The following is a 16,047-nucleotide window of genomic DNA, read 5'->3' on the forward strand; positions in this document are numbered from 1 at the left end:
GGTAGCTTTTCTCCCCATCATTCGTCTTCCTACTAAACACATTTTAAGTCTTTTACGTAATGTAGCTTTGTTAATATTAAATCGGCGGCCTACAGCTCACAATTTCTCGCCTCCCTTTATTGAATCTATAGCAACCTGAAGTTAGTTGTTCATCTATCCAAGAAGCTTTGGCAGTAGTTCTAATGTGAGTCCTCGGCATCTGTAATCCCTATAGAATCCTATATTAATGTTTACTGAATATTGTTTCATATTATGACTGCCCATATTGTTAATTTTTAAAATCTTGATATCGGGTATTGGGATGCAGGCGGGGTATTGGGATGCACAGCCGCATTTAATTACCCCCACTGACGCCATTAGACACATAGGCTACTTGGAGCCACCGGTAGTGCCAATGCACTATGAGAGACTTTGTCTCATTTTCAAAAATATTTCAGGTTCCCTATGGAAATCAACATCTTTATCAGAATGGAACATACCAATATCGCCGCTAGGCTAAGACTGCAGACGGAGCCATACAGTACTGCCAACTTCTGAAATGTAGTTGCACACCAGAAATGTAGTTGCGTACCATTATCCGCAGCATACGAATACCCCACCTTCCCCTAACTATGAATTAATAGAAATCACTTTCTGTATGCATGATACATGTTAATGACAGATATGAAATATCATGTCATTACATTTGCATAGTATCATCCAGTAGGAAAGAATTGTAAAGTGTTGAACATATGACTAAATCAAAGAACAAATACAGTGAGTCCACAACACTATACACAGAAAACTACTTTTTCAATTATTTTTCCATTTCACAAACCTACATATTTAAATGCATACACCATTGCTCTCTATTACTGACACACAGTAGATTCTTTCTTCATTTATCCCTTTTTTCCATGCATCAGTAATAGCCTATTAAAATAAAACTGATCAACTTATATGTTAAACAGGTGCATTCCGAAGGGCTATGGAATAAACAATTCAACATGAAATTGATAAAGAATTTTTTTAATGGTAAATAACAAAGAGCATATTGAACTGACACTGCAAAGCAATGGCTCTATTAATGTTTAATAAAATCAGTTTGTTATTTGCTTAAAAAACAAGGGTCACTTCAAAAACCATCACACCACACTTTTTTTTAAAAGCCTGATAGTTTTCCCCTATACTGTTGCTGCTTATAGAGTATATTTTATATTTTAAACCTCTCCTGCTTTTAGTCAAATTTAGTTCAATCAATTCCCATGCATGGTGCAGTGGTAGGTCTCCAAGATGGCCACTGCCTGTTATGTCCATCAAAAGCTCCTGTGTTCCAAGAACAAGGCCATGTTGTTTGAGTCATCAGTCCATAGACTGGTTTGATGCAGACACTATTAAAAGAATAATTTGGAACATTTAAGAATTTAACTTAATATGTAGGCGTTATGTAAGAAACTAGATTAGATACAAGAAGAATTAACATGTTGATGGTCAAGGCCATAGTCAAATGTAAGATATGACTTAGTTAAACTAAATGGTACAAAATGACAATGATGAGTATTGCTCCAAATTAAATTTAGTCCAACGCAATGAAGTTTTGGCATAATATGTACTCGAACATTCTGGTCGATGAAACTATATAAATTATAAAAATCAATCTTTCTAATCACAGTACCTTAAGTTCAATAAAAATAGATTAATTCATAAAATCACAAAGTTTTGTTCTGCACAAAAACTATTTTACCTTTAATAACAAGATATACAAACAAGAAGGTCTAGCCATGGGAGACCCCATCTTGGGGATACTCGCTGATATTTACATGGACAACCTTGAACATGACAGAATAGTAAAAAACATGAAGGGACTGTGTCTTTGGCTTAGCTACATCGATGACATGCTGGCATCAATGCAACAATACTGATAATATCCTAACTTATTTAAACCGATCTCATATTTGCACTTAGAATACTGTTAGAAAAGCATTGGGAGAAGGGCAAAGACTTAACACTAGTGTTTTTGGATCTCGAAAAAGCATTTGATAGTGTTCCAAGGAAGACTATATGGGAATGTTTAAGAAAGAAGAATGTACACAAAGGGCTTATCCAGAAAGTTAAAATGCTTTACGAAGACTGCTGCAGTTGCGTACAGATAGGAAACGGTAATTCTGATTGGTTCCAAACCACTAAAGGAGTGCAACAAGGCAGTACCCTTTCACCATTACTTTTTATCACTGTCATGGATGAAGTCATGAAAGAAATTAAGCAGAAGAACAATATGGACATCAATGCATTTGCATTTGCAGATGATGTAGTAATTTGAGAGAGAAGGAAGAGAAGGAGAGAAGGAAGTCCAAGAGAGGCTGAACACCTGGAATGAACATTTGAAAGCACACGGATTAACAATAAATAAATCGAAAACTGTTACTATGTCTGTCAACAGGCAGAAGAAGAAAGGAAAAATAATGCTGGAAGGTACACAACTGGAAACAGTAGACCAATATAAATATCTTGGGTGCATCATTTCAAGTGATAACAGAATACAGCATGAGATTAACAACCGCATTCAAAAATCAGCTCAGTTTTACCATCAAGTTCGGAACCTCCTCTGGAACGAACAAGTTCCCTTAAGATCAAATCAGATTCTATTCCAATCATACTTCACCCCCATAATAACATATGGCCTAGAAACCTGCACAACAACCCAACAAGTGGACAGCAAACTACAAGCCGCAGAAATGAAGTTCCTACGAACTATGGTACAGAAGACAAAAAGGGACAGGGTAAGGAATGAAAGAATAAGGGAGCAAGCTGGTGTGTACCCATCCCTGAATGAAAAAGTGACAAGGGCCCGTTTGAAATGGTTTGGCCATGTCAAACGAATGGACGATGGAAGGACAGCAAAACAATGGCTACACACAGTCGTGGCCGGAAAACGACCGGTAGGAAGACCTAGGAAGAGGTGGCTGGACCAAGTGAAAGAGGACGTAGGAACAAGAGGAATCAGCTGGGATGTCGTCTTGAGAGAAGAGTGGTACATGGACAGACAGAAGTGGAGAGTGCTCGTAAACCACACCCGGGCAACTGGAGTGGAAAACTGATGATGATGATGTTAAGTTCACTAAAGACCCTGACTACGATGTCCCTCAACGCTTCATAAAACTTGTTAACTTGATCCTCATCTGCATCCTCACATGGTGAAGACACTGTGACAGTTCTCATCCTAATTCCTCCAACTGCCAACTCCACCCACATCATTCGCTCATTTACGAGCCTAACAGAAACTATGTTGCGTGCAATGATATTCCTGATAAACAATCCTACCCCATACACTGTCCTTCCATTTCTAAGACCCATCAAGTACACTTTATAATCTCCTATCCCTTCCTCGTTATCTCCCCTTACCCGAATATCACTTACTCCTAGCACATCCAGATGCATCCTCTTAGCTGACTCAGTCAGTTCTACCTTCTTTCTTTCTTCCATAAGCCCCATTAATATTGATAGCTCCCCGTGTTGTTGTTGTTGTTGTTGTTTGAGTCTTAAGTCCATATACTGGTTTGATGCAGCCCTCCATGCCACCCTATCCTGTGCTAACCTTTTCATTTCTACGTAACTAATGCATCCTACATCTGCTCTAATCTGCTTGTCATATTCATACCTTAGTCTACCCCTACCGTTCTTATCACCTACACTTCCTTCAAAAACCAACTGAACAAGTCCTGGGTGTCTTAAGATGTGTCCTATCATTCTATCTCTTCTCGTGAAATTTAGCCAAATCGATCTCCTCTCGCCAATTCAAGTCAGTATCTCTTAATTTGTGATTCGATCTATCCATCTCACCTTCAGCATTATTCTGTAACACCACATTTCAAAAGCTTCTATTCTTTTTCTTTCTGAGCTAGTTATCGTCCATGTTTCACTTCCATACAATGCCACGCTCCACACGAAAGTCTTCAAAAACATCTTTCTAATTCCTATATCAGTGTTTGAAGTGAGCAAATTTCTTTTCTTAAGAAAGCTCTTCCTTGCTTGTGCTAATCTGCATTTTATGTCGTCCTTACTTCTACCTTCATTAGTTATTTTACTACCCAAGTAACAATATTCATCTACTTTCTTTAAGACTTAATTTCCTAATTTAATATTTCCTGCATCACCTGCCTTAGTTTGACTGCACTCCATTAGTTTTGTTTTGGACTTATTTATTTTCATCTTGTATTCCTTACCCAAGACTTCGTCCATACCATTCAGCAGCTTCTCGAGATCTTCTGCAGTCTCAGATAAAATAACAAAATCATCGGCAAATCTCAAGGTTTTGATTTCCTCTCCTTGGATTGTGATTCCCTTTCCAAATTCCTCTTTGATTTCCTTTACTGCCTGTTCTATGTAAACATTGAAAAGCAGGGGGGACAAACTGCAGCCTTGCCTCACTCCTTTCTTGATTGCTGCTTCTTTTTCAAAGCCCTCGATTCTTATCACTGCAGACTGATTTTTATACAGATTGTAGATAATTCTTTGTTCTCGGTATCTGATCCCAATCACCTTCAGAATCTTAAATAGCTTGGTCCAATCAACATTATCGAATGCCTTTTCTAGATCTACGAATGCCATGTACGTGGGCTTGTCCTTCATGATTCGATCCTCTAAGATCATTTAAATCTAAGAATTTCATTTTTGTCCGTATTGAACTGAGAATGGAAGATAGGAAACTTAAAAGGGTCCACCTTTTCAATACAATAAATGTTATATATTTACAACATATATTTACACTTGGAACTAGTTTCGACGCTGTTTGGCGTCATCTTCAGCCAAAATGTGGGAAATAGGCTAGCATGTAGACATTTATATTACACAAGGCGTTACATTAAACAATACACATCTTACGAGGAGATAAAAACAGGGACGAATATAGAAACAAATGAATCGTTGAGAAAGCAAAAGTTATACATATTAAAAATGACCTTAACCACACATCTTGCAGTGCGAAAATATTCGCCTTGAATGATTCCTGAATACAAAACGCACGCGCACACAGTTCTGAAGAGCCAGCAGGCAGGAAAAAGGAGGTGAAACGTTAATAGTTCTTCTGAGAAGAGTTCATCATTTTTCTATGTTCCGACCAACTAATGAAGTCTCCCTTGAGTTCCTGATAAACATACACAACAGGAAATTCTCCTTCACTTTCAAATAGCTATAAAGACCACCGGTAAATTGCATTTTAAATATTGTGCAGAGACGTGAAAGCATGATCTTGAACATGATATAACTTCTTCATTTAACCCATTTTTTTTTACACAAGGTGTTACATTAAACAATACACATCTTACGAGGAGATAAAAACAGGGACGAATATAGAAACAAGTGAATCGTTGAGAAAGCAAAAGTTATACATATTAAAAATAAACTTAACCACACATCTTGCAGTGCGAAAATATTTGCCTTGAATGATTCGTGAATACAAAACGCACGCGCACACACTTCTGAAGAGCCAGCAGGCAGGAAAAAGTAAGGTGAAACCTTAAGAGTTCTTCTGAGAAGGGTTCATCATTTTTTCTATGTTCCGACTAACTAATGAAGTCTCCCTTGAGTTCCTGATAAACATACACAACAGGAAATTCTCCTTCACTCTCAACAATAGCTATAAAGACCAACGGTAAATTGTATTTTAAATACTGTGCAGAGACGTGAAAGCATGATCTGGAACATGATATAACTTCTTCATTTAACCACCTTTGAAAGTCTCTCTCTATATTACATAGCTTCATTAACACCACCATTCTGTAGATGCACAAAATAATCTTGTAATCTTCATAGGTCCGGTATTCAGCTCGACAAGAATATAAAATTGGTATTAAGGAATACGTTTTCTGAGAGTTTAGAGGTTGACTGTGCCAGTATTTGTGGTGTATTGTTGCAGCGTTACGTGTAAGGTGGGGGCAGGTTTCTATGATGTTTATTGCGGGACATAAGGTGGTAAAGCTATGGCGCGAGATGAAGAGGAACAGAGCGTGTTGGATAGTTTAGGTCTGGGGAGCGGCCATTGTTGGATTAGGAGGGGAGAGGGAAGGAGCGGTCGGGGAGGAGGAGTGGAAGGAGGGGAAATATGGAGGGTGATGTGGTGAAAGTGTGTGGCGTGACAAAGTATTATGCATAATGTGAAAGACAGATCTGTTTTTCGGGATATTCATGTTTTTGAAAAGTCGAAAGTCGAAGTTGAAAGTCGAATAGGATCTTTGGTTTCTCTGAGATATCATTTAAGTTTAGGTTGGGATTGAAATATTGGTCTAAATGAATATAGAGGTTTTCAGTGACGTCTAGGAAAGAACCTTTGTTTAGAATATCTAATACCTCAAGATCTTGATTTATTTCAGTAAAGTTGTGCTTAAATTCTTTTATATGTAGGCCGACCGCAGAAAAATGGTTGTGTTTTATGGCATTGACATGTTCTGCATATCTGATTTTAAAGCTGCGTCCTGTTTGCCCTAGGTAAGAACTTTTGCAGTCTTGGCAAGAAAACCTATATACACCTGATTTAGAAAAAGGACTACTTTTATTTATTGATGAAGAGTTGTGTAGGATCTCTGTGCTTCTATTGTTAGTACGAAAGGCTATTTTAACGTTGTGTTTTTTAAGAACGTTAGTGACGTTGTAAATTTCTTTATTGAAGGTAAATGTGGAAAACGTATTCAGGAATCATTCAAGGCGAATATTTTCGCACTGCAAGATGTGTGGTTAAGGTTATTTTTAATATGTATAACTTTTGCTTTCTCAACGATTCATTTGTTTCTATATTCGTCCCTGTTTTTATCTCCTCGTAAGATGTGTATTGTTTAATGTAACGCCTTGTGTAATATAAATGTCTACATGCTAGCCTATTTCCCACATTTTGGCTGAAGATGACGCGAAACAGCGTTGAAACTAGTTCCAAGTGTAAATATATGTTGTAAATAAACTATAACATTTATTGTATTGAAAAGGTGGACCCTTTTAAGTTTCCTATCTTCCCTCTAAGATCAGACGTAAAGTCAGGGTTGCTTCATGTGTTCCTACATTTCTTCTGAAGCCAAATTGATCTTCTCCTAACTCAGCTTCAACTTCTTTTCCATTCTTCTGTAAATAATACATGTTAAAATTTTACAGGCATGAGCTACTAAAGTAATGGTGCGATAGTTTTCACACCTGTTAACACCGGCTTTCTTGGGAATAGGTATAACAACGTTCTGCCGAAAATCGGATGGGACTTCTCCTGTCTCATACATCTTGCATACTAAATGGAATAACCTTGCCATGCTGGTTTCTCCTAAGGCAGTCATTAATTCAGAGGGAATGTCATCAATTCCAGGTGCCTTGTTCCTATTTAGGTCGCTCACAGCTCTGTCAAACTCTTATCTCAAATTTGGGTCTCCATTTCATCAGCATCAACAGCCTCTTCTTGTTCCAGAACCAAATTATCTACATCTTCACCTTGATACAACTGTTGGATATGTTCCTGCCATCTTTCTGCTTTGTCTTCTTTTTCTAGAAGTGGCTTTCCATCTGAGCTCTTAATATTCATACACCTAGATTTCCTTTCTCCAAAGGTTTCCTTGATTTTCCGGTATGCAGCATCTACCTTTCCTAGGACCATACAACCTTCGACACCCTTGCACTTCTCCTTCAGCCAGTCTTCCTTAGCTACCTTGCACTTTCTGTCCCCTTCATTCTTTAATCGCATGTATTCTTTCCTGCCCTCTCATTTCTACCATTCTTGTATTTTCGTCGTTCATTAATCAGGTCTAGTATCTCCTGAGTTATCCACTGATTCTTAGTTGAGCTTTTCTTCCTTCCTATCATTTCTTCAGCAGCCCTGCTGACTTCATTTTTCATGAATCTCCACTCTTCCTCTATTGTGTTTCCTTCAGCCTTTTCATTTAGTCCTTTTGCAACATATTCCTTCAAACAATCCCTCACACTCTTTTCTTTCAACTTGTCTATATCCCATATTTTTGCATTCTTTCCTTTCTTCAATTTCTTCAGCTTCAGGTGGCATTTCATGACCAACAAGTTATGGTCAGAGTCCACGTCTGCTCCTGGGAAAGTTTTGCAATCCAACACATGGTTTCTGAATCTCTGCCTAATCATAATGAAGTCTATTTGATACCTTCCAGTGTCTCCAGGTCTCATCCACATATCAAGCCGTCGTTTGTGGTGTTTGAACCAAGTATTGGCAAGGCCTAAATTGTGATCAGTGTAGAATTCAACCAGCCGACTTCCTTTTTCGTTCCTTTGTCCCAATCCGAATTCTCCTACTGTATTACCTTCTCTTCCTTCGAGTACCACTGCATTCCAGTCTCCCATCACAATTAGATTCTCGTCACCTTTTACATATTGTATTAAATCTTCTATCTCTTCATATGTTCTTTCGATTTCCTCATCATCCACTAAGCTAGTAGGCATATAGACCTGCACTATTGTGGTGGGCATTGGTTTGGTGTCAAATTTGACGACAATAATTCTTTCACTATGCTGGTCGTAGTAGCTTACCCGCTGGCCTATTTTCTTATTCATTATTAAACCAACTCCTGCATTTCCTCTCTTTGATTTTGTGTAGATAATTCGGTAGTCGCCTGACCAAAAATCCTGTTCTTCCTGCCAATGTACTTCACTTATATCAACTACATCTAACTTTAGTCTATCCATCTCCCTTTTCAGATTCTCTAATCTACCACAACGATTGAAACTTTTAACATTCCACGCTCCGATTCGCAGAATGTCAGTATCCATCTTCCTGATGATCGCCCCCTCTCGTGTAGTCCCCACCTGGAGATCCGAATGGGGGACTAGTTTACCTCCGGAATATTTTACCCGGGAGGAAGCCATCATCAGTACATCATTCATACAGAGAGATCTGCATGTCCTTGGGAGTTAGTTACGGCTGTAGTTTCCCATTGCTTTCAGCCATGTAGCAGTATCAACACAGCTAAGCCATGTTGAGTATTATTACAAGGCCATATCAGTCAATCATCCAGACTGCCGCCTTTGCAACTTCGGAAAGGCTCCAACCCTCTTTCGATGAACCATTCGTTAGTCTGGTCTCTCAACAGATATCCATCCGATATGGTTGCACCTGCGGCTCGGCTATCTGCTTCACTGGGACACGCAAGCCTCCCCACCGCGGCAAGGTCACATGGTTCGCAGGGGAGGAAACAAGGCCATAATAATATTAATACTTTATTAATGGTAATACCATTTTTACAAAATAATAGAGAAAAATAAACAAAACAAAACACACTAAAAAGAAAGTTCAGTGGAGTATAAGTTGAAAAATATGTACATATATACACACAGGTTATATTACAAGTAAGCACAGGAAAGTAATAGTCAATTCTGGAGATTATGTAAGTGATTTCTAAATTTTGACAATTAGGAGTTAAATATATCAATAACCACTTTGTTTAGAGATCTTGACATTCGTTCAATTGGCCCATTGAATGCATAGTTAGTTCTATGCCAATTTGTAGAGAATGTTTTCTTGAACCTTGTGTGTCTCTCTGGTACATGTACGTTAATTTTTTCAAGGAGTTGTGTTCAATTCTCTAAGGAATGAAGCAATTTAAAAATGAAGAGTGTATCCAGGAAATCACGGCATTGTGACAGACTATGCAGATTTTAAGGACTGTTGTAGGGCTGTATAATCAACATTTTCATATGAGAATCCTGCTCTAAATGAATATGAATGGAGAAATTTATGTTGTACTGAATCTAATCTATGGATAGAGGTCTGATGAGAAGGGTTCCAAACAGATGTACAGTGTTCTCGTATAGTGCGTACCATAGATACATACAGCAATTGATAGGTAGCTAAGTTTGAATATTCTCTGGAATATCTAGTAATGCAACCTAATCTTTGAAATGATTTCTTACAAATATTTTCAATATGTTCATTAAATGATAGGTTATAACTGAATAAAACACCAAGGTCATAAACTTCTGAAACAGGGTTTAGAATGTTGTTGTTACTAAATTTGTAATGAAATTATATTTTCTTCTTGTTTTTGAAAAAACGATATTTTTCATTTCTCATGATTAAGTTTCAACCCATTTTGAATACACTACTTTTCCAGATGATGTAAATCTTCTTGAAGTTTTAAACAATCAAGTGGACAATTAATTTGTATAATTTTTTTTGCATTGTCAGCAAACAAAAGCAATTCAGAGTTCTTAAGTATATTTTTAATGTCATTTATGTAGAGAGTAAAAAGTAAGGGCACAAGGTAGAGACCCTTGAGGAACTCCTTGGTAACAATAATAGGGACAGAAAAATTATTCCTTATTTTAACAATTTGCAGGCAATTTTTAAGATATGATTGAAACCAGGAGAGGAGAGGCCCATTAATTCTGTAGCCTGTTGGTTTTTGCAGCAAGATATCGTGGTCAGCAGTGTTAAAAGCTTTTGAGAAGTCCATATAAATGCAGTCCACCTGAGAGTGGTTCTCTATTGTATCCAAGAGAAACTGATAGAATAAAAGAAGATTGCTACAGGTTGACCGTTCTGAAAAGAATCCATGTTGCTCATCAGTGATGATGCTTCTAAAGAGAGGTGTGATCTTGTCAAGAATTATTGAGTCAAAAATTTTGGAAATATGAGAAGAAGTTATAACTGGTCTATATTGTTTAACGTCAGTTTTATCACCATTTTTGAAAACTGGACTAATAAATTCTTTCTTCCATTCCACTAGAAAAACACCTTGGTTTAATGATAAGTTGAACAGATAAAAGAGTGCCTCACATAAAATAAATGAGCAGTTCTTGAGCAGGTAAATTGGAACACCATCAGGTCCTACAGTTTTCTTTAATTCCAGAGATATCAGTTTGTTGTAAATTTCTGCCTTAATAATGTTTATAACTGACAGATTGACAGAGAAAGAATAATCACATGACATACTACTACTATTCTGATAAGAAGAATAAACAGTTGAAAAGTATTTAGCAAAAAGATTGACAATATTTTCTCCAGTATCTGGTGTAACTTCATTAAGATGAATTGTTGAAGGAATGTTATTACATGACCTTTTAGAACTTAGATATTGCCAGAAATTCTGTGGATTGGAAGTAATACTTTGTTCACAGTTGGAGACATAGATTGTATAGCAAGATTTGGATTTTGGCTGCTATTAGCCGTGGGCGACTAGTGGCGCCACTAGTTGCCAGTGGATTTAAGTACCGGGCGATCAGTGGCGCAACTTTGAATAATTGCTCAATTCACACCGGGGAATAGTCAGTTGAGAGAATGGCGTCCTACGAAGAACTTCTTCTCCTTGCTCTTCTATTAAAAAAGAAAAAACGAAGGGTTAGGAAAATGCGGAAACATCCTATGTTTGTTTCTAGACTGACTGGAGAATTGTATTATACATTGTTTGACGATCTAAACGAGGATGACAGTAAATTTTTCAATTACCTGCGCATGTCAAAGTCGTCATTTTACGAATTGCTTGGCCACATAAAAGAAGAAATAACGGGAAACGACACAGGACTAAACAAGTGTTTCCCAGTTGAGCTGTCATTCACTAATATAGCCATATAATGGATCAATGGTACTTGTAAATGTGAACGATTATAGAATTTTTATGGGTATTATATATTTCCATTTAAGAGTAGTAAATGTTTTATAATACTCACATACTGGGCGAGTTGGCCGTGCGGTTAGGAATGCGCAGCTGTGAGCTTGCATCCGGGAGATAGTGGGTTCGAATCCCATGGTCGGCAGCCCTGAAGATGGTTTTCCGTGGTTTCCCATTTTCACACCAGGCAAATTCTGGGGCTGTATCTTAATTAAGGCCACGGCCGCTTCATTCCAACTCCTGGCCCTCTCCTGTCCCATCGTCGCCATAAGACCTATCTGTGTCGGTGCGACGTAAAACAACTAGCAACATAGTCGTTAAAGAAGACCTATCACATCTGAAAATTGAATATATTTTGAGTCCGAGTTCCTCATCACTAATTTCATCATTGAAGTTCGTTTCCTTTAATATCATGAAGCCATAGTCAGCTAAACATGAAGAAATTCTAAGTTCAGTTAGTTTGATTCGAAGGCCATGGGGAACATTCAAGAGAGTTTTGAACAAGTGTACAAGTATGTTGTTGTACATTGCAGTACAGTTAGTCACTGGGCACAGGGATTATCGGCCAACAATAGACATGTCAAAATTCTCGAGACAGTGGCCAACAGTGCAGTATGTCAACAACATGGTTACATAACCGTGACTGAAATGTCATACCAAGTGGGACTTGGGAAAGCAAGTGTGAACTGAAACAGCTGGAGTGGGCTCTGAGGATATTGAAAACTGCCCATAAAGGAACAAGGAAGACCGTGAACAGTGAACTAATGGCATTATGCAAGAATACTGGGGTTGACTTCCTTTTGAGAATTGTGGTGAAGGGTGTATCCTCTGTACACCATTTTGAACTGGAGGTAGAGGCAGTCAGTGGAGTGGCATCCTGCAAATTTGTCCTGAAGTGATTCAATGTAAGCAATTCAACAGGAGCAGAATCGCCCATTTTCTGGGATTCAGGAGGACGTCTCCTTGTGGGCATCATAGCTCTTCACACTTCACTGTGATCACATTGACATCGACAAGATGTTTTGCTGTTGCCTGACAGTGCTTGACCACTGGTCAGTCAGAAAGTCAAGGATGCTGTCCAAAAATTGGGATGGAAAACATTGCTGCACCTGCCTTAGAGCCCTGACCTGACAGCCTCTGATTACCATCTCTTTGATGCTGAAGGACTCACTTTGTGGAAAGAGGTTTTAAGATTACAACTCTCTTATGACAGGTGGTACACAGTGGCTTTGACATGCTGGGCCAGATGTATACCGTGGAGGCATATATGCACTTGCTCTGAGATAGCGTATTGCAGTTAAAAGGGATAGAGATTATGTTCAAATGTGATATTGTCTGCTTAAAGGATACAGTGGTATACTGTAAAAATAATAAAGGCATCAAATAAAAATTGGCTTTGTAAAATTAAGAAGTGCGCTGCATTAGGTGTGGTGTGACCCTTATATTTTATAGAATAAGAAATAATATTATAGCTAAGGGGAGTGCAATGTTGCAGTGGTATAACCATTCATCTACCAGCTGAGTGTTCTGGGTTTGAATCCAGGCAAATTTTGATAGGATTTTCACCTTGTTGCAAGGTAACAGGAATGGCCGACAGTGCTTAACCGCATGTCAGTCAGGAAATCAAGGACACTGTCAGAAAAATGGTATGGAGAGCATTGCTGCACCTGCCTTACAGCCCTGACCTGGTAGCCTCTTATTACCATTTCTGACCTTTAACGCACACCTAAGTCCAAAATTGGGCCAGGGTGACCCACCAGATCGAAAAAGAAATGCTGGGGTTGTACCTTAATTAAGGCTACAGCCGCTTCCTTCCAACTCGTAGGCCTTTCCTATCCCATCATCGCCATAAGACTAATCTGTGTCAGTGCAACGTAAAGCCGCTAGCAAAAAAAAAAAAAGAAAAGAAATGTATTGACACTTATCTCAGTAGTTGCCTAAATTTTCACCAGCAGGGGTCAGTACTTTTCCAAATATGCTGTTTATTTGCTAAGAAAACATTCTTCCATTCCTATTCCATAAAACACACATTTTTCATATGAAATCTGACTGTAAGAATAGGTGATTAAAAATGTTGTTCTTGGACCATAACCTCTTTGTTTGGGTGGTGTGTTATGATAATATTTAACATTTCTATCAGAAATAATATTTACGGTTGTATTTAAACACTGAATCCTGATGGTTGTGAAGTCTAGGTAAATTCCTTGCCTTTGAACTATCATTAATCCACATGTGACTTAGTTGCATCCCTTCTGCTGCTAGGAGGAAATTGGAAAAGGGCGTGTGAGAGACTGTAATTTCGCTTACCTCATGACTTTGCCTTGTAATGATTATTTCACATCTTATATGCCTCAGGTATTTCGCTCTCACTTTTGCTTCTCAGGGTAATAGTAATAATATTTAATGATACATTAGGCTTCAAATATTGACATTCAACTATCATTAAATTTCAGTTTTGTCTTACCTCCTAGATAATTCTTCAAGGGAGTGTGTTTGTAAAATTTCCTTTCAATACATAATTTTTAGCCTGCTTGTACCTGGTCTAGCCATAAATACTGTCACAAACTTTTAATTTTTTTTTTTTTTTTTTTTTTTGCCGGGCTGAGTGGCTTTGTCGATTGAAGTGCTGGCCTTCTAAACCCAACTTGGCAGGTTTGATCCTGGCTTAGTCCAGTGTTACTTGAAGGTGCTCAAATATGTCAGCCTCGTACTGGTAGATTTATTGGCACGTAAAAGAACTCCCGCGGGATTAAATTTCAACACCTCCGCATCTCCGAAAACCGTAAAAATAGTTAGTAGGAAGTAAAGCAAGTATTATCATCAGAACTGGTTTTCCAGATAGCAAACAACCCTTACGCTAAAGTTAGTCCTGACCAGTGTGTGGTCAACAATGTAAGAAAAAAATGGATATTCTTCACTTAAGCATAGAGTGGGGTGAATATGAAAGCAGGGTAGCTGTAATATTGTCTTGCACATGGTTGAAAAGTCACCCACCGAGATTTTTCAAATCCTGAAACAGCTGAAAATCAGCAGGAAATTTGTCTTCCAGACAATCCAATGATTTGCTGAGACAGGCAGAGTAAAATGTCAGGCGAGGGTTGGTTGTCCGTACACTGTGAGAATAATGGCAGCTGTTAAAACAGTGGCGGCCTGTATCCATCCAACAAAATCAACATTTCACTGCAATATCCAGGTTACTTCCTGAAAACTCGACATTTCCCAACACTACAGCTGAAGGAACTGAAATCAAGGCAGCGCGCGCGTGTGTTTGTGTGTGTGAGAGGGTCCCACCAAGCTTCATTTTTATAAAAATAAAGTGTAAAAAGCAGGTGCCAGGGTGTATGTGGAAATTGTTCTGGAGCCTCTTGTTAAAGATTTGAGTAACAGCATCTTCAGCAATGAGCCCTGGATCTTTCATCAAGATTCTGTACCGACTCATAAGGCAAGGATGACTCAACAGTGGGTTGCAAGTCAAGGTACCAGACTTCATCTCCACTGCTGAGTGGTCTTCTGTAAACTCCAATCTTAACCTTCTGGACTTCAAACTGTGGTCAGTGCTAGAGAAGAAAAGCCACCCATCACTTAAAAGTTTGAGGCATTTCTTGGTGGCAGAAGTAGATAATTTCCCAATTGATACCCTCTGTTCTGCGATAGATGACTGACAGTGGAGACTCCAGGCCTTTGTTCATTCTAATGGTGGACATTTTGAAGACTAATTGGTACAAACTGTGAGTAATTAAAAGGAAATTGAAAAATCTCTAACCATATTTCACTTATTCACAAAATAGTTTGCGACTGTATTTCTGGCTAGATGAGGTATAGTATTGTAATTACTATAGTCATAGGGTTGTTTGACTTTGTATTGAATATTATTCTGTTGAATGTTGTACAAGAGGACTGCATTTTTTTTTTTTTTTTTTTTCAGTGTGAGGATGAAATTAAAAGTCCATAATGTCTTATTTATATTTTTAGCCTTTCTCTACTTGGCAGCATCCTCAGGCTTGGAACTTGACTCATGGGCAGAGGGCAAGTAGTACACCTGCCAGGCATGCACATACCCAAGGTAAACGATTTACAGCTTAGATTGACTTACTGTATTTATACTATTTCTGCTGCTACTGAATTGATTTCATTCCTCCCCTGGAGGGGGAGGCAGGCCTCTTAGACAGTGATGCTATCTCTTAGGCCAGGAGATTTGTGGTGGTGGTGGTGGTGGAAATGTGTGGTGAAGGTGAGGGGGTTGGCAGCCATGGCATATACTAGGAACTGTCCTGGCATTCGCCTTACTGCAGGAGAATAGAAAACCACAGAAAACCATTCACAGGACAGACGATAGTGGGGACCAGCCCCTGTCCGTTTCCTGCATGCAGAGTTGTAAAGCCACGGTAGAGCCGTGACCACCCGTTCTCTGCTCGGTTTGTCAGTGGAGTGCAGAGCTGTCAGACCACAGACCAGCCATGGCCACTTGTAG

General features: G+C 38.6%; 1 protein-coding gene across 4 annotated transcripts in view; it reads left to right on the forward strand.

Annotated features, from left to right (window-relative positions):
* cmb (combover) overlaps positions 1–16,047 on the forward strand; it is a 522,232-nt gene that overhangs the window by 49,260 nt on the left and 456,925 nt on the right. For all 4 annotated transcript variants that reach the window (XM_067139692.2, XM_067139691.2, XM_067139689.2 and 1 more), the window contains one exon: positions 15,549–15,639. In XM_067139692.2, coding sequence (XP_066995793.2) covers positions 15,549–15,639 — 91 coding nt within the window. The remainder of the gene's footprint in view (positions 1–15,548; positions 15,640–16,047) is intronic.

The sequence above is a fragment of the Anabrus simplex genome, chromosome 2 (assembly GCF_040414725.1).
Source record: "Anabrus simplex isolate iqAnaSimp1 chromosome 2, ASM4041472v1, whole genome shotgun sequence".
In the NCBI taxonomy this organism is placed as follows: Eukaryota; Metazoa; Arthropoda; class Insecta; order Orthoptera; family Tettigoniidae; genus Anabrus; species Anabrus simplex.